Source organism: Pecten maximus, chromosome 14 (genome assembly GCF_902652985.1).
Source record: "Pecten maximus chromosome 14, xPecMax1.1, whole genome shotgun sequence".
NCBI classification, from domain to species: Eukaryota; Metazoa; Mollusca; class Bivalvia; order Pectinida; family Pectinidae; genus Pecten; species Pecten maximus.
This window is the reverse complement of record NC_047028.1, coordinates 21,306,699-21,330,434: the sequence shown is the minus strand read 5'-3', so window position 1 is coordinate 21,330,434 and position 23,736 is coordinate 21,306,699. Positions and strand designations below refer to the sequence as shown.

Here is a 23,736-nt window from a genome sequence, read left to right as displayed (position 1 = left end):
AGATTAGTGTCTTTGTTGCTTCGGTGTAGGACAAATGGTTCGCCTGTTGTCAGTATAATGTGTCAAGGTCAGGTGTCCTGCTGTGTCCTCTGCAGCATGCTTCAGTGAGGTAGCACAAAAGTCGAATCTGTTCCACACCTTCACAAGGCGACACGCATGAACATACCTCAGCCTTCCAAAGACACACTCTTGTAACATGCCAACAGTTTTCACACAAGGGAGGCCATCCTGAAATGACAAAGACAGGACATTAAACAATACAATAAACAAACCAAAATCTTTATTGCTACTTTTTGTTATTACAATGCTCCAGAGTAATTTAAAAACTATAGCCATCTGCATATAGGCTATGATGTGTATCTTTGAATAAAAAACTACTGTTACAACTTACGAAGTGAAAGGCTGCACAAGTATTGTTCTGTTACAGAGATAATTTGGAATGGTTATCAAGAGCAACAAATTGGGCCAAATTTTCAGCTACTGCCAGTTTAGGAACGATACACAGGGTAAGTGAATGAGAACAAACGCTGACAACAAAGTTTTATGCTAATTTTTTTCTTCAAACTGCAAAGTATTAGTAATTGTTAGTCATCATATTTGACTGGTCATCAGATAGTCCTCTGGCAATACATAGGAAATTACGGTACATTTCCAATTTGAGTTAAATTTCTGTAGAATGTAACTAAAACACTATTTTTACATTGTAATCATTTGAAAACGGTGAATCAGAATTACTGTGAGAAACCTATATCGTTTTATCACCATTAATTCAATGTAAGTAACAGAAATGGGTGATGCTGTAATTGACGTTTTGTATTTTTCAGGGTCATGAAAAAGAAGCACTTAATTTAATGTCAACATACTTACCCAAAGATTCCGGCCCAGGATCAGCTTACTCAGAAGGAGGCGGCTTATATGCTCTAGGTAAACAACTTTTTATGTGAATTATTAAATTAGAAATCCAATTAATAAAGAAGCAAGGTATGCTGAAAAGTTTTATTATTCTTTTGTTGATAAATATGCAAAATATTACGAATAGCAAGACTATTTTACAAGATAAGATTGTGATATTTTTTCCTTATATCAGGCAGCTGTTCTTGCTGGTTCTATTCTCCTGAAGTTGAATTTCATCTGAGCATTATTGTTATAGTTTCAATGGGAAGCCTAAACAAAATTATTACTCTTAATATTGATTATTTAATAGATCTGTTTTGTAATCATTATATTTTGAAGATTTTTATAAAATAGTTCACTTTGCAGTCTTTCCATCAACTCTTGAATTGAATATGTAGGATTGAAAATGATTTAGCTTTGTAAAAAATGATCATAATCTGGCATTCTTGGATATTAAGGATTTTTCCTTTAAGAATCATAATTCAACAGTCAAATCAGGTATGTTGCTCTGTTTGATTGGCGAAGTATTTACTTTTCAGGGCAAGAAATAAAACTTAAATAAGACCAAATCTACAGGTCTCAGGCCATTAGACCTGGGTTTTTATAATCACCCTACTTTATATGTATATGCCTGTTGTGTTTCAGGTTTGATCCATGCGAACCATGGAGGAGAGATTACAGATTATTTATTAAACCAGTTAAAAGATGCATCGACAGATGTAAGTTACAATTATATGAATATCTTTCACAAAATATTAATAATTTTAATTAAAATGAAAAGATTGTTAATTGAAAAAAAATTTAATTCACTTTCATATCATTATTTTTAGTCATCACTTCATGTTGAAAATCGTAAATAAAAATCTTATTCCTCTTGGATGTATTAAGTTTTTTACGGTATGTGACCTTTCTGTTTTATAGATGGTTAGACATGGAGGGTGTTTAGGTGTTGGACTGGCTGCTATGGGAACCGCTAGACAAGGTAAATGGTCCAATGAATATGCTATCCAAATGTCTGTTGATACAAATTGTGTTGAAGCTTTTGACATTCACAAAATAAAATATTTTAAATTGTGAATAAAATAATTCTTTACATAATTCATGCTATTAAAAAAAAATATATCACTTTCATTTATATAATTAGACTAAATCTAAAAGATAGGCATGTTATAAAGATCAATCTGAAACTGATTGATATATTTTTGTGTTTATTCCAGATGTTTATGAACAACTTAAATTTAACTTATACCAAGATGATGCTGTGACAGGTATGTGTAGTATTTTAACCTTAATTCATCATTTCCATTAGAATTCTGATTGATTATTAGAGTTCTGATTGATTTATTAAAGATTGTGACCAGCTGTTGATTTCAATATTTGGGTTTTCAAATTTCTCAACGAACATCAGTTTGAACACTATAACAATTACTCTGTGTTGTTTAGCTTATTAGTGTAAAAATGAAAAACAAAACTTTTGAGAAATTATTCTATTATTCTGAAGACAATTACTTTTGCTTAATTCTGTACTCCCAGCATTGCACAAGACATGTTTGAATAGTATAACTGACATATTTGCTCATTTTGATTGATTCATTGTTATGTAGAACAGTTTAAGAAAAGTCCATAATAAACTCTGTATTTACTCAGGTGAGGCAGCCGGTCTGGCCATGGGTCTGGTAATGTTGGGAACTAAGTCAGCCACCGCCATTGGAGACATGGTCTCGGTAAGTAGGTCAAGGTCATATCCCAAGGTCAACAAACCCTTACCCATCAGACATATTCCAAGGTCAATATTGACTCAATCTCAATCAAACAGAAGCAAATCAAATGGAGATTAGCTGTCCATAGTGTAGACAGTATTGAGGGTACGCTTTGGCTGTACCATTATAATATATCTTGGGAAGTTAGGGTTGTGTGTGGAACTAGCAGGATGAAAGTGTATGACAAAGTATTAAAACATATTTGAGAAATAAATATTGTAAGTGTAGGATAAATTAAGATATTAAAATTCTACTGTCCAGACACTGACTGTTCGGTATATCCTGAATCTGGCCTTTCCTTGTAATGTTTATTTGAAAATGTTTTCTTGAAATGAAAAAGTTCAGTTTAGAACATTTTAGTGTTGGTTAAAAAAATTATACTGGAACTAACCATAAACAAATTTATGTTGTACAGTATGCCAAAGAAACGCAACATGAGAAGATCCTGCGTGGGTTGGCTGTAGGGATCTCATTAACTATGTATGGACGGCTAGAGGAAGCCGACACACTCATAGAAAGTCTCTGTCGGGACAAGGACCCCATCCTCAGATGGTCCGGCATGTTTACCATCGCCATGGCGTACTGCGGCTCTGCAAACAACCAGGCCATCAGGCGGCTTCTACATGTGGCAGTAAGTACATTGTAGAGATTTCTCAATGGCTGAAAACATTTACATAATATTGCCCATGTTGCTTGTCTAAACATACAACCCAATGCTGTGTCCAAATATACAGTTCAATTTAGAACTTGTCTGATGTATTAGGCCGACCAAAAAAAAAAGAAAAAAAAAAAGAAAAAAAAATGGTCCAGTGCTCTGTAAACCTTCATTCCTGCTTCATTGAAAATTGGTAAATTACTGCCTACTACCCAGTACAAAGAACACAATATCAGAAAAATTCTGTTGTATAATTCAGAACAAAATAAAAAAAATTGTTAAGTGTTGAACCTCAATGTTTCAGTAAAATGATAAGAAACAGGTTTGACTATAAAAAAATCTGTAGGTAGAGGATACCAGAAATTCTAGATAGCAACGACCTTGTTTTGAAAGAAGGTGACAATGCTAGCTTGTGTGCAAAAGCTAATAGTTGTGAACAAGTATGTGAAGGTTTATGACAATAGGATCAAGAATAATGTCTGTAGAATGAGGATGCCACAATTTCTTTTTATAGAAACAGTGACCTCTTTTTAGACTAAATGGAGAAGTTTGGGGCATCAGCTCTTGCAAGAATAGATGGTTTTCTGGAAAGTTTCTTATCAAATCAGAATAAAGTTGGTAGAGTTAGGATGTTGCAAATTCTATTTATAGAAACAGTGATCATTTTTGACCCAAGAATACACCTTGAGACACAGAGTTGTAGATTAGGTGATAGCTATATGAGAAACATTATCAGATACCCACAGCTGATTATGCTACACTACACTTATCATCCATGGGTCAACTCGGTGACAAATCCTCGTTTCAATAGAAGCTATTTGATTAGCTCCATCACATTTCCCTATCAGAATTTCAGCCAATCAGATTGAAGGTAACCTATACTTTATAGAATCTGCATATCAGCAAGATTGGCTGCCAGTGATCTTGAAAACATGTTACAGAAATTTAATATCAGCAGGTTTTTACCATTTTAGCTGGATTTCATTGATACTCTTTTCTCTGATATTGATATCTTCTTATCAATTAAAATAGGCCTAGGTGGTGGAAAAGTCAGTTATCAGGCATTTCAGCCTATGTGAACACCTCATCATTATTCAATTTCAATACTTTGTTTAGCTAATTGATGCACAAATTACATGTTAATCACACCTGGGCTATCCCTAACATCCAATAACCATTAGTATAGCCACACAAGGTTATACTCCCTTGAAATACTAAAACCTTGTAGGGCTTTAGTTCTTGCCCATTGTTTATTATAGAATCTGCATGCCTTGATTGGACGCAGTCATATTGTTACGTGTACTTCTTAATTTTCCCCTCTAAACTGAAGAGTTCTTAGTGTAGCATAGCGTAATGCATTCAATCACATGACAATTTATTAGAAAGTGCTTAAAGTTTTAATCTGGAGAGAAATGTTGAGTTTGTTGAAGAGGTTGTTTGAAATTCTATTTATAGAAACAAGGACCTCATTTTGACTCCAGGAGATTGATACACAATATGATAGAAAAACATTTGACCCCAGGAGGTTGATACACAATATGATAGAAAAGCTGATAGGGTGAATATTCATGAAAGTAGGCAAAGCAAGGACATCATTGAGTTATATCTATGGGCAGATCCCTAAGTTTTCTGAATCTATTTATAGAAACAATGACCTCATTTTGATCCCAGAAGGTTGATACACACACTATGTTAGAAGAGCTGCTTGCATGAAGTTTCATGACATTTAGAGAGAAAGTAAATAGAGTGAGGAAATGATTGAGTTATATATATATATTAGCAGATCCATAAACCCTCTCAAAGATTTGTTACGAGGGGAAATAAGGACAGAATTTGTCCTAAATAATTAAAATTTGATATATTGTTGTTATTTTTGATACCATTACCCTACAATGTCTTGAGATAATTTCCTCACTCTTTATTGTACCCATCTCATACTAATACTTGACATCTTGGCCTTTCAAATAATCCTTTACATGGCCATCATGTATTGTAATGACATGTCGGTGTAAGTGGTTCATTTTGAAAGCTGATCTGACCAGAGCAGGTGTGATCAATCGATGCCTTGTAGATCAATATCCTGACGATTCAGTAATATAGACATCCTAATCTTTAGTAGTTATATTGGAATGAAGGGACATGGCCTCACTCACATGATAACATATCCCCTACTTAATACTGTGTGGCATCACTAAACGTCAGTGTGCTCTCTTTGATAGCCAAGGTAAACGCTGTACAACTGGCAGTAGAATCAATTCTCATTTCCTTTTTATGGACATTAAGTATTGGGGTCTAGAAAGACATCAGAATGGCATAACGGTAACATCAGACCAGTCCATTAGGTAATGAAAACATTATCACCAATCTACTTTAACTGGTAGTACAGCAAGATATCTAGACATTTTCTGTTCAATTTCTGTTCAACTGTAGGACCTGTCTATATATACACATGTATATCTGTACACCTGTAGAACCTGTCTTACATAGATATCTGTTCAACTGTAGGACCTGTCTATATAGATATCTGTACACCTGTAGGACCTGTCTATATAGATACCTGTTCACCTATAGGACCTGTCTATATATATATATGTACACCTGTAGGACCTGTCTATATAGATCTGTACACCTGTAGGACCTGTCTATATAGATACCTGTTCACCTATAGGACCTGTCTATATATATATTTATACACCTGTAGGACCTGTCCATATAGATATCTGTACACCTGTAGGACCTGTCTGTATAGATATCTGTACACCTGTAGGACCTGTCTATATAGATATCTGTACACCTGTAGGACCTGTCTATATATATATCTGTACACCTGTAGGACCTGTCTATATAGATATCTGTACACCTGTAGGACCTGTCTATATATATATCTGTACACCTGTAGGACCATTCTACATAGATATCTGTACACCTGTAGGACCTGTCTATATAGATATCTGTACACCTGTAGGACCTGTCTATATAGATATCTGTTCACCTGTAGGACCTGTCTATATAGATATCTGTACACCTGTAGGACCTGTCTATATAGATACCTGTACACCTGTAGAACCTGTCTACATAGATATCTGTACACCTGTAGGACCTGTCTATATAAATATCTGTACACCTGTAGGACCTGTCTATATAGATAGCTGTACACCTGTAGGACCTGTCTATATAGATATCTGTTCACCTGTAGGACCTGTCTATATAGATACCTATACACCTGTAGAACCTGTCTACATAGATATCTGTACACCTGTAGGACCTGTCTATATAAATATCTGTACACCTGTAGGACCTGTCTATATAGATATCTGTAGGACCTGTCTATATAGATATCTGTATACCTGTAGGACCTGTCTATATAGATACCTGTACACCTGTAGAACCTGTCTACATAGATATCTGTACACCTGTAGGACCTGTCTATATAAATATCTGTACACCTGTAGGACCTGTCTATATAGATAGCTGTACACCTGTAGGACCTGTCTATATAGATCTGTACACCTGTAGAACCTGTCTACATAGATATCTGTTCAACTGTAGGACCTGTCTATATAGATATCTGTACACCTGTAGGACCTGTCTATATAGATATCTGTACACCTGTAGGACCATTCTACATAGATATCTGTACACCTGTTGGACCTGTCTATATAAATATTTGTACACCTGTAGGACCTGTCTATATAAATATCTGTACACCTGTAGGACCTGTCTATATAGATATCTGTACACCTGTGGGACCTGTCTATATAGATATCTATACACCTGTAGGACCTGTCTATATAGATATCTGTACACCTGTAGGACCTGTCTATATAGATATCTGTACACCTGAAGGACCTGTCTATATAGATCTGTACACCTGTAGGACCTGTCTATATAGATATCTGTACACCTGTAGGACCTGTATATATATATATCTGTACACCTGTAGGACCTGTCTATATAGATATCTGTACACCTGTAGGACCTGTCTATATAGATCTGTACACCTGTAGGACCTGTCTATATAGATCTGTACACCTGTAGGACCTGTCTATATATATCTGTACACCTGTAGGACCTGGCTATATTTGATATCTATACACATGTAGGACCTATCTATATAGATCTGTACACATGTAGGACCTGTCTATATAGATCTGTACACCTGTAGGACCTGTCTATATATATATCTGTACACCTGTAGGACCTGTCTATATAGATATCTGTACACCTGTAGGACTTGTCTATATAGATATCTGTACACCTGTAGGACCTGTCTATATAGATATCTATACACCTATAGGACCTGTCTAAATAGATATCTGTACACCTGTAGGACCTGTCTATATAGATATCTGTAATCAGTAGGACCTGTCCATATAGATATATGTACACCTGTAGGACCTGTCTATATAGATATCTGTATACCTGTAGGACCTGTCTATATAGATATCTGTACACCTGTAGGACCTGTCTATATAGATATCTGTACACCTGTAGGACCTGTCTATATAGATATCTGTACACCTCCAGGACCTGTCTATATAGATATCTGTAGGACCTGTCTATATAGATATCTGTGCACCTGTAGGACCTGTCTATATAGATATCTGTATACCTGTAGGACCTGTCTATATAGATATATTTATACACCTGTAGGACCTGTCTATATAGATATCTGTACACATGTAGGACCTGTCTATATAGATCTGTACACCTGTAGGACCTGTTTATATAGATATCTGTACACCTGTAGGACCATTCTACATAGATATCTGTACACCTGTTGGACCTGTCTATATAGATATTTGTACACCTGTAGGACCTGTCTATATAGATATCTGTACACCTGTAGGACCTGTCTATATAAATATCTGTACACCTGTAGGACCTGTCTATATAGATATATGTACACCATTAGGACCTGTCTATATAGATATCTGTAGGACCTGTCTATATAGATATCTGTACACCTGTAGGACCTGTCTATATATATATCTGTACACCTGTAGGACCTGTCTATATAGATATCTGTACACCATTAGGACCTGTCTATATAGATATCTGTACACCTGTAGGACCTGTTTATATAGATATCTGTACACCTGTAGGACCATTCTACATAGATATCTGTACACCTGTAGGACCTGTCTATATAGATATCTGTAGGACCTGTCTATATAGATATCTGTACACCTGTAGGACCATTCTACATAGATATCTGTACACCTGTTGGACCTGTCTATATAGATATTTGTACACCTGTAGGACCTGTCTATATAGATATTTGTACACCTGTTGGACCTGTCTATATAGATATTTGTACACCTGTTGGACCTGTCTATATAAATATCTGTACACCAGTAGGACCTGTCTATATAGATATCTGTACACCTGTAGGACCTGTATATATAGATATCTGTACACCTGTTGGACCTGTCTATATAGGTATTTGTACACCTGTAGGACCTGTCTATATAAATATCTATACACCTGTAGGACCTGTCTATATAGATATCTGTACACCATTAGGACCTGTCTATATAGATATCTGTATACCTGTAGGACCTGTCTATATAGATATCTGTACACCTGTAGGACCTGTCTATATATATATATCTGTACACCTGTAGGACCTGTTTATATAGATATCTGTACACCTGTAGGACCATTCTACATAGATATATGTACACCTGTAGGACCTGTCTATATAGATATATATACACCTGTAGGACCTGTCTATATAGATATCTGTACGCCTGTAGGACCTGTTTATATAGATATCTGTACACCTGTAGGACCATTCTACATAGATATATGTACACCTGTAGGACCTGTCTATATAGATATATATACACCTGTAGGACCTGTCTTTATAGATATCTGTACGCCTGTAGGACCTGTCTATATAGATATCTGTACACCTGTAGGACCTGTCTATATAGATATCTGTACACCATTAGGACCTGTCTATATAGATATCTGTACACCTGTAGGACCTGTTTATATAGATATATGTACACCTGTAGGACCTGTCTATATAGATATCTATACACCTGTAGGACCTGTCTATATATATATCTGTACACCTGAAGGACCTGTCTATATAGATATCTGTACACCTGTAGGACCTGTCTACATAGATATCTGTACACCTGTAGGACCTGTCTATATATATATATGTACACCTGTAGGACCTGTCTATATAGATATCTGTACACCTGTAGGACCTGTCTATATATAAATATATGTACACCTGTAGGACCTGTCTATATAAATATATGTACACCTGTAGGATCACCTATGGGTCAGCTCAGCCAGATAATCTTTTTTCAATGACGTCACTCTATAAATAGAAACCAATCAACATAACCGTTTCAGAATGAAAATTCCACTGTTAGAGGGGAACATATTAAAAAGTACATGTAACAATATGGCTGCGCCCATAAAGGTGTGCAGATTCTGTGATAAACGTATTTTGGCCAAGAAGTCCTGCAGGTCTCGAGTGTTTTGAACAAGTATAATGCAGTACAGCAATGTTTTTTGGACATTAGGAACAGCCCAGGTGTGCATATAGCATGCAATTTGTGCTTCAATAAGCTAAATGGTGTATTGAAATTGAACAATGACTTGGCAGCATTCACAAAGACTGAAATGCCTGATAACTGTCTTTTCGATGGCCTACACCTGTTTTAATTGTTAGGAAGACATCTGTCAGACATAGAGGATCTGTCATGAGTTTCCCTTCATATTAGATTTATGATACGAGTTTTGAATTTTTTATTTTTGCGAGCCTCTGGCGAGCAAATATAAAAAATTCTAAACGAGTATCATAAATCTAACATGAAGGGAAACGAATGACAGATTCTTTTTATCATATGACGTTTTCTTTCATCGTTCCCCATCAAAAACTGATTTTCTCTTTTGCCTTGAATCGTCACATCTCAACCAAATCACCCGAACCTTCGAAGTAGGTCAATTATACCGACGAGAGAAGAAATAGTTCTAACACAACTGACTCTTGAAAAGGATTCATTTTATTAAAAACACGTCTCAAAACAAAATTTCAGCATTTTTTCATTTAATCTATAATAGATAAATTGTCCTTGGTGTTTGAAACAATGAGGAAAATATTTTAGTTTGAAAGTTCATGAGCGACTGTTTTTGATGTGACGAAGCCGTGACGTCACTTGGCGCGATAATGGAGGCTTCGTTGTACAAATGTCTATTCGCTGTCGCTGTCGTACAGAACCATTGTACGGCGCCTTTTCACTGCTTTGTGTTTATCCTCGTCCTCGCGGGAGTTTATGGAGATGTGAAATGTTCCACCGTGAATATTCCCACTGAACATCGTGTTCAGACTGCCGTGAAAAGCGACTTTGGATGCCGATTTGTTGGCAGTGTTGTTTGTTTTGACATTACACGTGTTTGTCGACGACAGTGTCAGCATGTTATTCTGAGTAACCGTTGAAGGCAAGTTGTAACAAACTACATTGCCGTTTTTCATGAGGATTTTATTAAATAATGTTATTATTTGTTTATTTGAAAAGAATCTAGACTAGATATGTCTCATCGGACAACGCAACCGCAATTTTCTATCGGAGTTGAAATATGTTACTAGGGGTCATAAAATAGATGTTTGCCAGGCCTAATTTAACATCTTATAGTATAAATATAATTAAAAAACTTAGGATGTTTACATCTTGGATTTTATCTTTGATTGTACAATATGTTATGTTAATAGACCAATTTGTCGTTCAGTTCATTTTTTTTCAAAGTTTACAAGCACTAGTCGCCATTTTTACGAGTCGTAGTAAAAAGAAGTAGGTCGTTCCCACGCGTATGAATACAGTTCTCACGGAACCAGCCAATCAGCGTAGCGAAAGGTGTTATTACACTAGTGTCATAAAGAAAATTTATGTGATGGGTTTATGACACCCTATATAACGGTAGTCATATGATAAAAAGGGATATCACTGATATTGTGTTGAAATGGTTTAAACCATTGATATTAAATTTCTCAAGCATGTTTTCACGATCACTCTCCACCCATTGTTCTTGATATGCAGCTTCTATAAATTAAAGCATATGTTACCTTCAATCTGATTGGCTGAAATTCGGATTGGAAAATGTGACGGGGCCAATCAAATAGGGAGTAGCGTAGTGCATCAACCAGGGCTGTGGTGGCCGGGTGGTTAAGGTGTCCTGATACTTTATCACTAGTCCTCCACCACTGGGTTACGAGTTTTAATTCCACGTTTGGCAGTTGCCTGGTACTGACTAGGCTGGTGGTTTTGTCCGGGTACTCTGGCTTTCCTCCACCTCCAAAACCAGGCATGTCCTTAAATGACCCTGGCTGTTAATAAGACATTAAACAAAATAAACCTAAGCCCAGCAATCAACCATGGATATCTGATGATGCAGTAGAACCTGACTATATAGTATATAGATATCTATACACTACATAGGAGCTGTCGGAATAAATATCTATAAACCTTTCAGACCTGTCTGAACACCTTCAGGACCTGTCTATATAGATAAATGTACACCTGTAGTGTAGATATCTAATCACAAGTAAAGCATTTCTATATGGACCTGTATAAACCTTTGATTAAGTTTGAGGAAAGGCAGGCACCTATTAGTTCCTAAATTCTTGAGCCTTTATTTTATTAGCTGAGCGGTTCTTTAGGAATCAACAGATTACTCTAACAGTTTTGTTAGAATATCCAGTGATACCTTGAAAACTAATTAGTACCCACTAGTTTGTCCCCAGATACTTCATAATCAAGGCCCACCAGGTCTGATGTGTATTACATTCATCCACTGGACAGCTCTGACCTTTTGCTCCTGACGGGGTATCCTTTAGGGATTTAGGAAAGCCCCTGTACATGCAGTGCATATCCTAACATATCCCTGACATGTGGTGATGAGATTCACCCTCGGTGATTGTTCCTGAAGGACCATTGGGACTCCTTGGGGTTGTGTGGAGTGGATTTTCTCATGTATAACTAAGTGATTAGATTGTGACCACCGGTCCCTTGATGATGATTGACCAATTCTGCCTTTAATATCATTCTTTTACCTGTAGAGGTTGACCGCTGCAAAGCCTTTCTCACTATGATTAAATAATTATTGACTTAAATCAGCTCACATGATTTCCTTAAAGTGTTATCAACTGCCCGCTAGCAGAGGAAGCTAATTAAAAAGAAGTGTTGAAGAGCTTTTTATGAAGTCTGCTTATACAAATATTGGTATAAAGGGTGATAACTTTGTCATCTGTCCATCTGGTTGTCTGTCCATGTTTCCGTCCAAAAACACCTTTTTCTTTTACTCTTTTTAAAAGGAAACTTCAATTGCGGTATTATGTTATAAATTAGAAAACTAAAAAAACATCCCCAGTACTCTCATTAATTCTATAGGTTATGTCCTTTGGCAAGGGTTAAAGGTCATCTACTTGGTCAAACTTCTACTTCTATTGTGCATTACATGTTTTAAACGTAAATAAATGTTATGAATTTATTGCTTTTTCATCTTGAAATATCTTTTAATGTCCAGGAAGGTTGGATTAAGAGACTAATGTGTAGGGAGAAGCCACACAATAGACCATTTGTATGATTAAATTAGAGCTGTTCAGTTTAACCATCAATCACCATTGTTGTAAATAATGCAGTGAAGATTTCTGTACTTTTCTGTGAGAGAAATGGATGCCAGAAATATTTTGCCGTGTTAGGTTTGAGCTAAACACTAATTGTCTATCAAGTCTAATCGTCTGGTTGTTTTAACAGGTCAGTGACGTAAATGATGATGTAAGAAGAGTAGCAGTGACCTCCCTTGGATTCCTGCTGTTCAGGTCAGTGTTTTTAGTATTTCACGAGTCGTTGGCCTAAGAATCACGTCATTGGCCTGAGAATCGGATGTCATGTTCTCCTGAGAGCTGAAAAGTACAGATGAACATCAAGTGCAGCTGTACAGTGGTGTAACTTTCAGACCTGTCTGGTTCTTTGTTAAAACACACAAGTAGTTTTGATATGAGATGTGAATGTTATATACAAGGAGTGCTATTGATAATTAGATTATTTGAAGTGTCAGACAGGTTTAGAAATCATGAGCATTGGTCATAATTCCTTGCCTCTCCTCTGTCTACCTTACACTTATATACCACCGTGATCTTCCCCACCTTCACGTAACTTTCTTCCCTATAATGACGCTATATGTCACAAGCCTGTGGATTCTTTGTAGATGCTTTGGATACTGCAGAATTTGTATTATAGTCTGTGAGTTCCATATATATCTTTTAGAGATATTGTATCATAGTCTTAGACTTCCATATATAAGTATCGGTGATATTTGTTTCCTATATCATGCATAAATTGTAAGCTGCGTAAAAAGTATCCAGATCTGTTTTAGAAGGTGGGTTAATTTTATTTGTGACATCGAGTCATAAAGTCCCATGGATTTTGATACAAGTTGACACAAATGTACACATCACATTCTCAGGGTGCATGCTTGTTGCATGTTTTCAGTCTCCTTCAGATGAAACCAGGGGTGACTGAAGGTTTCCTCTCCATCAGTCTCGTACCTATATGTATTTAATGGCAAAGTTTGTCAGTGTTTTAGCGACTTCATTCATTGACAGATTTTTTTCAAACTTCACACAATGATAAAGGACCATAATATCTCGGTTATGACCAAGTTTTTTTTGGGGGTGAAGGTCAAAGCACTGTTGCTATAATTTTTTTTTACCTGTGTTGTACCTGTTTTGAGTTTTAAATGGGGAACTGCTTTAAAAGCTTGTGTAAGACTAGTACCCCATCCACTGTTCTTCCTGACAATCCCATTATATTATAGAGGAAGAAATGAATTTTGGGAAGGCTGTCAAGGAGAAGTTTTTATTTTTAACAAACTCATTCTGTGTATAATCTTACCTATAAGTATGCACTTTATTACGTGATTTCTCATTGGTTTGGACTTGTTTACCCTTTTGTTTCACTTGGATGTCATAAATCTCCCGTACCTAAAACATCTAAACATTAATACTGAGGCCATTGAGTGCAGCTGCCGAATCTTGTTTTTGAAGACATTTTGTCTCTATTGCACACTTATAGAGATACCAAACTAATGACTGTCATTCCAAAAATACTTGTATTTCGTGTTATTAGTCCCCTACTGAGGAAACTGAGGGACTATAGGTTTCCTCTCCATCTGTCTTGTATGTATGGAAGTATGTTCGTATGTGCATAACACCAAAGTTTGTCAGCGCTCTAGCAGTTTCATTCCTTGAGGAATTTTGATCAAACTTCACACAAAGATAAAGAGCCATCTCACTGTTACTATTAGTGGGGCTGTCACGGAACATGTATTGCTTAAGAATACTCAGTTTAATAATAGTGAAACAAATTTGGAAAGTATATATATTAAGTCTTTAAATGATTTTGATTATGGATTGGCTAAACATTGTTAATTAAATCAGAAAGATGTGTAATAAGTTTTTTTTTCATATAAATTTTAAAATTCAGCTTAAAGAAAAAGTGGTATCAAATCTGAAAAATTCATGCTTTATTTAAAACACATTGTGTATTTTAGGGCACACAACTTCATGTAGACATGGTCCCAATTTCTCATAGGACCCTGTAGATTTTAGACTTCTTATATGACCCTTATTTATAGTTGTTAGACTCCCACCAATGAGACTGTCCTCATATGACCCTTGTTGTTGGACTATCACCCTTGAGACCGTCCTCATATGACCCTTGTTGTTAGACCTCCACCCTTGAGACTGTCCTCGTATGACCCTTGTTGTTAGACCTCCACCCTTGAGACCATCCTCATATGACCCTTGTTGTTGGACCTCCACCCTTGAGACTGTCCTCGTATGACCCTTGTTGTTGGACTATCACCCTTGAGACCGTCCTCATATGACCCTTGTTGTTGGACCTCCACCCTTGAGACTGTCCTCGTATGACCCTTGTTGTTAGACCTCCACCCTTGAGACCATCCTCATATGACCCTTGTTGTTGGACCTCCACCCTTGAGACTGTCCTCGTATGACCCTTGTTGTTGGACTATCACCCTTGAGACCGTCCTCATATGACCCTTGTTGTTAGACCTCCACCCTTGAGACCGTCCTCATATGACCCTTGTTGTTGGACATCCACCCTTGAGACTGTCCTCGTATGACCCTTGTTGTTGGACTATCACCCTTGAGACCGTCCTCATATGACCCTTGTTGTTGGACCTCCACCCTTGAGACTGTCCTCGTATGACCCTTGTTGTTGGACTATCACCCTTGAGACCGTCCTCATATGACCCTTGTTGTTGGACCTCCACCCTTGAGACTGTCCTCGTATGACCCTTGTTGTTGGACTATCACCCTTGAGACCGTCCTCATATGACCCTTGTTGTTGGACCTCCACCCTTGAGACTGTCCTCGTATGACCCTTGTTGTTGGACTATCACCCTTGAGACCGTCCTCATATGACCCTTGTTGTTGGACCTCCACCCTTGAGACTGTCCTCGTATGACCCTTGTTGTTGGACCTCCACCCTTGAGACGGTCCTCATATGACCCTTGTTGTTGGACTATCACCCTTGAGACCGTCCTCATATGACCCTTGTTGTTGGACCTCCACCCTTGAGACTGTCCTCGTATGACCCTTGTTGTTGGACTATCACCCTTGAGACCGTCCTCATATGACCCTTGTTGTTGGACCTCCACCCTTGAGACTGTCCTCGTATGACCCTTGTTGTTTGACCTCCACCCTTGAGACCGTCCTCATATGACCCTTGTTGTTGGACTATCACCCTTGAGACCGTCCTCATATGACCCTTGTTGTTGGACCTCCACCCTTGAGACCGTCCTCATATGACCCTTGTTGTTGGACTATCACCCTTGAGACCGTCCTCATATGACCCTTGTTGTTGGACCTCCACCCTTGAGACCTTTCTCATATGACCCTTGTTGTTGGACCTCCACCCTTGAGACCGTCCTCATATGACCCTTGTTGTTGGACCTCCACCCTTGAGACCGTCCTCATATGACCCTTGTTGTTGGACCTCCACCCTTGAGACCGTCCTCATATGACCCTTGTTGTTGGACTCCCACCCTTGAGACCGTCCTCATATGACCCTTGTTGTTGGACCTCCACCCTTGAGACTGTCCTCGTATGACCCTTGTTGTTGGACTATCACCCTTGAGACCGTCCTCATATGACCCTTGTTGTTGGACCTCCACCCTTGAGACCGTCCTCATATGACCCTTGTTGTTGGACTATCACCCTTGAGACTGTCCTCATATGACCCTTGTTGTTGGACTATCACCCTTGAGACTGTCCTCGTATGACCCTTGTTGTTGGACCTCCACCCTTGAGACCGTCCTCATATGACCCTTGTTGTTGGACTATCACCCTTGAGACCGTCCTCATATGACCCTTGTTGTTAGACCTCCACCCTTGAGACTGTCCTCATATGACCCTTGTTGTTAGACCTCCACCCTTGAGACCGTCCTCATATGACCCTTGTTGTTGGACCTCCACCCTTGAGACCGTCCTCATATGACCCTTGTTGTTGGACCTCCACCCTTGAGACCATCCTCATATGACCCTTGTTGTTGGACCTCCACCCTTGAGACCGTCCTCATATGACCCTTGTTGTTGGACCTCCACCCTTGAGACTGTCCTCGTATGACCCTTGTTGTTGGACTATCACCCTTGAGACCGTCCTCATATGACCCTTGTTGTTGGACCTCCACCCTTGAGACTGTCCTCGTATGACCCTTGTTGTTGGACTATCACCCTTGAGACCGTCCTCATATGACCCTTGTTGTTGGACCTCCACCCTTGAGACCGTCCTCATATGACCCTTGTTGTTGGACCTCCAGCCTTGAGACTGTCCTCATATGACCCTTGTTGTTGGACCTCCACCCTTGAGACCGTCCTCATATGACCCTTGTTGTTAGACTTCCACCCTTGAGACTGTCCTCATATGACCCTTGTTGTTGGACCTCCACCCTTGAGACTGTCCTCATATAACCCTTGTTGTTGGACTTCCACCCTTGAGACTGTCCTCATATGACCCTTGTTGTTGGACCTCCACCCTTGAGACTGTCCTCGTATGACCCTTGTTGTTTGACCTCCACCCTTGAGACCGTCCTCATATGACCCTTGTTGTTGGACTATCACCCTTGAGACCGTCCTCATATGACCCTTGTTGTTGGACCTCCACCCTTGAGACCGTCCTCATATGACCCTTGTTGTTGGACTATCACCCTTGAGACCGTCCTCATATGACCCTTGTTGTTGGACCTCCACCCTTGAGACCTTTCTCATATGACCCTTGTTGTTGGACCTCCACCCTTGAGACCGTCCTCATATGACCCTTGTTGTTGGACCTCCACCCTTGAGACCGTCCTCATATGACCCTTGTTGTTGGACCTCCACCCTTGAGACCGTCCTCATATGACCTTTGTTGTTGGACTCCCACCCTTGAGACCGTCCTCATATGACCCTTGTTGTTGGACCTCCACCCTTGAGACTGTCCTCGTATGACCCTTGTTGTTGGACTATCACCCTTGAGACCGTCCTCATATGACCCTTGTTGTTGGACCTCCACCCTTGAGACCGTCCTCATATGACCCTTGTTGTTGGACTATCACCCTTGAGACTGTCCTCATATGACCCTTGTTGTTGGACTATCACCCTTGAGACTGTCCTCGTATGACCCTTGTTGTTGGACCTCCACCCTTGAGACCGTCCTCATATGACCCTTGTTGTTGGACTATCACCCTTGAGACCGTCCTCATATGACCCTTGTTGTTAGACCTCCACCCTTGAGACTGTCCTCATATGACCCTTGTTGTTAGACCTCCACCCTTGAGACCGTCCTCATATGACCCTTGTTGTTGGACCTCCACCCTTGAGACCGTCCTCATATGACCCTTGTTGTTGGACCTCCACCCTTGAGACCATCCTCATATGACCCTTGTTGTTAGACCTCCACCCTTGAGACCGTCCTCATATGACCCTTGTTGTTGGACCTCCACCCTTGAGACTGTCCTCGTATGACCCTTGTTGTTGGACTATCACCCTTGAGACCGTCCTCATATGACCCTTGTTGTTGGACCTCCACCCTTGAGACTGTCCTCGTATGACCCTTGTTGTTGGACTATCACCCTTGAGACCGTCCTCATATGACCCTTGTTGTTGGACCTCCACCCTTGAGACCGTCCTCATATGACCCTTGTTGTTGGACCTCCAGCCTTGAGACTGTCCTCATATGACCCTTGTTGTTGGACCTCCACCCTTGAGACCGTCCTCATATGACCCTTGTTGTTAGACTTCCACCCTTGAGACTGTCCTCATATGACCCTTGTTGTTGGCCCTCCACCCTTGAGACTGTCCTCATATAACCCTTGTTGTTGGACTTCCACCCTTGAGACTGTCCTCATATGACCCTTGTTGTTGGACTATCACCCTTGAGACCGTCCTCATATGACCCTTGTTGTTGGACTATCACCCTTGAGACCGTCCTCATATGACCCTTGTTGTTGGACCTCCACCCTTGAGACCATCCTTATGTAACATTAGCTGTTGAACTCTAACCTTGACACCCATCCTCATATGACCCTAGTTGTAGGAAACAAATCTTTTGAAAAAATGGAAAGAGACTCATCAGATTTGATATTCTCACCGTAGTTCCATGCTTTAAGTTTTACACCTGATTAGAATATGGTAATTACCAAACATTGACTTCTTGATCAGTCAGAATATCAAAATTTTCAAGGCTGAAATATCCAAAGGTGTGGTCATTATGCTTTTAGTCAATTCACGGAGATTGTAAACAAAATCAGACATGCTTTTACCATTTGTGTATTCAGCATGAGGTAAAATTGTTTTTGGAGCTCTTAACAACAAATATTTATCAGACTGGAGGCTGTTTACATTATGCTTTCTGCTTGGCTCAACCTGTCTGTACTCTCAACTGCCACCTCTAATGGAGATAATGAATTTCTACGATTCCTTTGTACTAGGTGTCAGGTACATCGGTTGTTTCTATGGTAACGCTCAACTGTCTCATCTTTGTCTGAACAAAGTTTTCTATTTATTTTCTTCATTTTTTATGCTTGTTATAGAATCCTGTCTGGAATGCCTGTCAAATCCGATGATTTGTAGGGGTTCAGGGAGCTTCCATTTTAACACCAGCATCATTTCATAAATGGATCTTTTGAAACTTCTTGCATCAAAGCTTCTCTTTTGGAGTATGAATCTCAACACTACATTATTCAGAAATAACATAATCATTGAAATCTGTTATTATAAGCTACTTAATTGTGTCATAAAATTAATCTTCCCTTGTTTGTGGTCTAATAAACTGTTCTTCTTTAAAAACATGTATAATTAAAATGTCTTGCTTGATATCTTTTACTGTATTAAATTTTCATATTTTTAATAGTCACAGCGGTTGTGAAAGTATTTATTAGCTTTTGGAAAAATAACCTCAGTTTTGGAGAAGAAACTTGATGTGTACAAAACCATGCTAAATTGTTGACACTGTTGCAGTGAGAGTGGTAGACCAACCCTCTACTGTCTGACACTGTAATATGGATACCGTCCTGATATATAGAAATACCACTAATAACGTTGGCTGATGAACGGCACGGATTAGATCATGTGGAACACTGCAACTCTATTATTTGTCTTACTTATTAATAAATGACCCAATATGCTTGCAAATTTGTCAGGTTCCCTAATATATATAGATATATAGATTGTGATGTGATGCTTTTTGTAGTAACACAAGGACAAGCCAGTAACTTAAGGCTATACATAACAAATGGAATCCTAATGGCTGTGCTATCTTCATAATGTTCCATAATTCTGTCCTCCGCACGTACAGTACATTAATTTTACAGGTTCTATTTTCAGTGCTCTTTTTTGTAGTAATTGAGAAGGAAATTGCATGAGGGAAAGAGATTATACAAAGAAATGGCCTTCTTTGATAAACTTGATACATCTGTGGTCTTATTTGAGGGATTTGGCGTGAGAAATGATTGAGCTGCGAAGATGAAGTGAGAAGGGCTTTGTGAGCTTTGTCTTAGGGCCAATATATGTCATTCTAACATAGAGAACGGCATCAGCTAAGTAGCTTCACCAATTCCATATTTTCTTTTAATGTGGTAAATTTGGAATTCATCTGTAATTAGTTACCTAACCATGAAAGAATATTGATACAGGGGAGATAACTGGGGCATTTCAGTGACAATTCTTTTAGCTTATAAGATGACAACCTGACAATATCATTTTATGTTGAATATTTAAAAATAAACACCAAGGTTAAAAGAAAGCATCAGACATGTTAGAAGTTCTTTTTTAACAAATTAGAAAGTTTTTATCTTAATACAGCTAGCCACCTAGTCATAGTAGAAATTTAGGCACTCCCTATTTACACGTGTCAGTTTGTGTTTCTATGCTGTCATGGTTATGACCTTGGGAAAGACACTTTATCCTAAATACTCTGGATGACATGCAACAGGTCTCCCATATGTTGTTCACTAAGGTAGTCACCAACTACAACAAGGAGACCTCGCCTCATAATGACCTTTGGCTATTCATAGGGCAATAAATCCAGCAAACAAACAAACAATTTAGACATATATGTTAACAGAGAGAGATTCCATGGTGTAATACTTATATAGATCTGGAATATTGTGTAACAGAGAGAGATTCCATGGTGTAATAATTACATAGATCTGGAATATTGTGTAACAGAGAGAGATTCTATGGTGTAATAATTACATAGATCTGGAATATTGTGTAACAGAGATTCCATGGTGTAATAATTATATAGACCTGGAATATTGTGTAACAGAGAGAGATTCCATGGTGTAATAATTATATAGATCTGGAATATTGTGTAACAGAGAGAAATTCCATGGTGTAATACTTATATAGATCTGGAATATTGTGTAACAGAGAGAGAGATTCCATGGTGTAATAATTATATAGATCTGGAATATTGTGTAACAGAGAGAGATTCCATGGTGTAATAATTATATAGATCTGGAATATTGTGTAACAGAGAGAGATTCCATGGTGTAATAATTATATAGATCTGGAATATTGTGTAACAGAGAGAGATTCCATGGTGTAATAATTATATAGATCTGGAATATTGTGTAACAGAGAGAGATTCCATGGTGTAATAATTATATAGATCTGGAATATTGTGTAACAGAGAGAGATTCCATGGTGTAATAATTATATAGATCTGGAATATTGTGTCTATGATGATGTCAGTGGTGCTATAATATACAGTGAGGTGAAGACTGCAAATGTTTAAAGCCAAAAGCATGTATACTTTAATCACAACAAACATGGATAATATGTTTAAAGTCAGCTGTTATCCTGTTATTGATGTCAAGAAAGACGAGGATGGGGAAGTATATAGCTATGTCATAGGTGTGTGAGAATACTTGAGTTAACTTGGGTTTTTTCCAGACATGATTTAGGAAGAATACTATGATATATTATACAAATATATCATGGGTGTCTGTGCAATAGTCCAGAATATTTGACAAGAGGTCCTCATAGTCAGTCGAAGTTCTATTGCACAAGGCCAAAGTAGTAGTTGAAAATATTGCTTATGCATATTGAGTTAAGGAAAATCAAACGCATTTTGAAATAAATACAGATATTAGAAACTGTAGGAATTTGGAGTTGTGTAACTTAAATATTTTATGCAACAAAGATAAGAAGAGGTTTTCTTGATGAGACAGACTGATGAGAAGAGGTAACACAGATGAGGGCTAGACCTAACTGCTAACATGCAATATTTGTCTGGGTCAGTAATTCAATGATAAAGTCATCAGCAGCCATTTCTTGCCATCCCCATTTGGCAGTTATGTATTAAAATGTAAATAAAATGATGAGATTACTTGTATGTCTGATGAAGCCTTACAGAGATAAGTTATGGCGCCGCAACTTGGCCCCAACGATTCACTTGTTGATGTCTTTTTTTAGACTTCCACATCCGAGGACCAAAGTCCTGGTAATTGTATGAACATTTCTAAATCAACTGGTGCCCACTATGTGATGGCTTGGAATAGACCCCTGTGTAAACAAGGTGGCCGTCACTCCCAAGGATAATGTGGAGCTTTGATTCTCATATCAAATAACATTGGTTCAATGTAAGACCTTTCTGTGGTAACAAATCTCAATTGATGTATTTTTTTTTTATTGAAGACTACTTCCATATATAGACAGAGAGGTCTCCATTTGGACAAAACACTCAAGCAGCGTGACCAGTTCATTGCAACCATACTGAATATCTGTGAATATTATATTATGTTGAAAGATATTTCGGTTTGTTCTTTAATGACAGTGTTGAGAGTACAAATTGGCATATTGGGGGTTCATTTGTGTGATCGATTGATATTACCAGCTTTTAAGGGCCATTTATCCATCGTAATATAGCTAAAGCATTAATATATTGCTTGGATTTGAAGTACATGTATTAGTTAATTCTGTTTTTGAATCATTCCAATGCCATTCAACATTTAAAATTCTAAAACTGTGAAAATCTGATGAAGTCGCCAATAATGGAAACAACTGTCTTGATGTTTTGAAAGGCAGATTTTTTAGGCTTACATCACTTTCTGATGGGTCTTTGTCACCCCAAACACTCTGGCTATTGCTGTGAAGTCCATTAAAATCTCTAGGAACTGTGAAATGATGATGGAAGTCACAAATAATGCAAGCAGCAGTCTCGATCTTGTTTGAAATCTGTATCTCTTTCCACTCCCACATTTCTGCTGTCATGAATTCTCTATCTTTTTCCACTCCCACATTTCTGATGTCGGTCTCGAAACTTATTATGGATGACTGATAGTATTGTCATCATCATTCATAACAAGGTGTTTTTGAAAAATTGCCTGTGAACTCAAGCGCAGAAAAAACAGCAGGGAGATCATTTTTAGGGATTCCAAAAACATGAGACTTTCCTGATTTTGTCAGGAAAATGAGATTTACTGAAAGGTATGGGCAGAGGGTGTATATTATGTCTGAAGCTCACAGACCATGAAAATAGAGGATATATATATATATGTCCTCACAGATCGACTAAAAATTCGGGTTGATATATTGGTTCAAGTTCCTTGTTTTTAATTTGAAAATATTGGAAATTCTCAATATTATCAGATATCATATCTTAAAGAGATTTGGAGTCCCAAGGTAGCCGTTGTTGTCATAACCACGCCATTGTCGACGCGGAGTTAGTCCTGGATCCAGACCACGAAATCAATAGAAAGAAAACGTAAGATAATGTTTAAATGCTTAGAAATGTAAAAGTCATCCATCATAATAAAAAACAAATATTCTAGAACATTTATCTCAATAATTCCTCTTTCTGCTATAACATTTTCTTAATAATTTGACATGCTGAA

At 38.1% G+C, this 23,736-nt stretch overlaps 1 protein-coding gene across 1 annotated transcript in view; it reads left to right on the top strand.

The window, feature by feature from the left end:
• LOC117343001 (26S proteasome non-ATPase regulatory subunit 1-like) overlaps nt 1-23,736 on the top strand; it is a 220,248-nt gene that overhangs the window by 10,174 nt on the left and 186,338 nt on the right. Inside the window, exons 14-21 of the mRNA XM_033905327.1 lie at nt 428-506; nt 825-924; nt 1,540-1,613; nt 1,816-1,876; nt 2,112-2,162; nt 2,542-2,618; nt 3,070-3,285; nt 13,089-13,153. Coding sequence (XP_033761218.1) covers nt 428-506; nt 825-924; nt 1,540-1,613; nt 1,816-1,876; nt 2,112-2,162; nt 2,542-2,618; nt 3,070-3,285; nt 13,089-13,153 — 723 coding nt within the window. The remainder of the gene's footprint in view (nt 1-427; nt 507-824; nt 925-1,539; nt 1,614-1,815; nt 1,877-2,111; nt 2,163-2,541; nt 2,619-3,069; nt 3,286-13,088; nt 13,154-23,736) is intronic.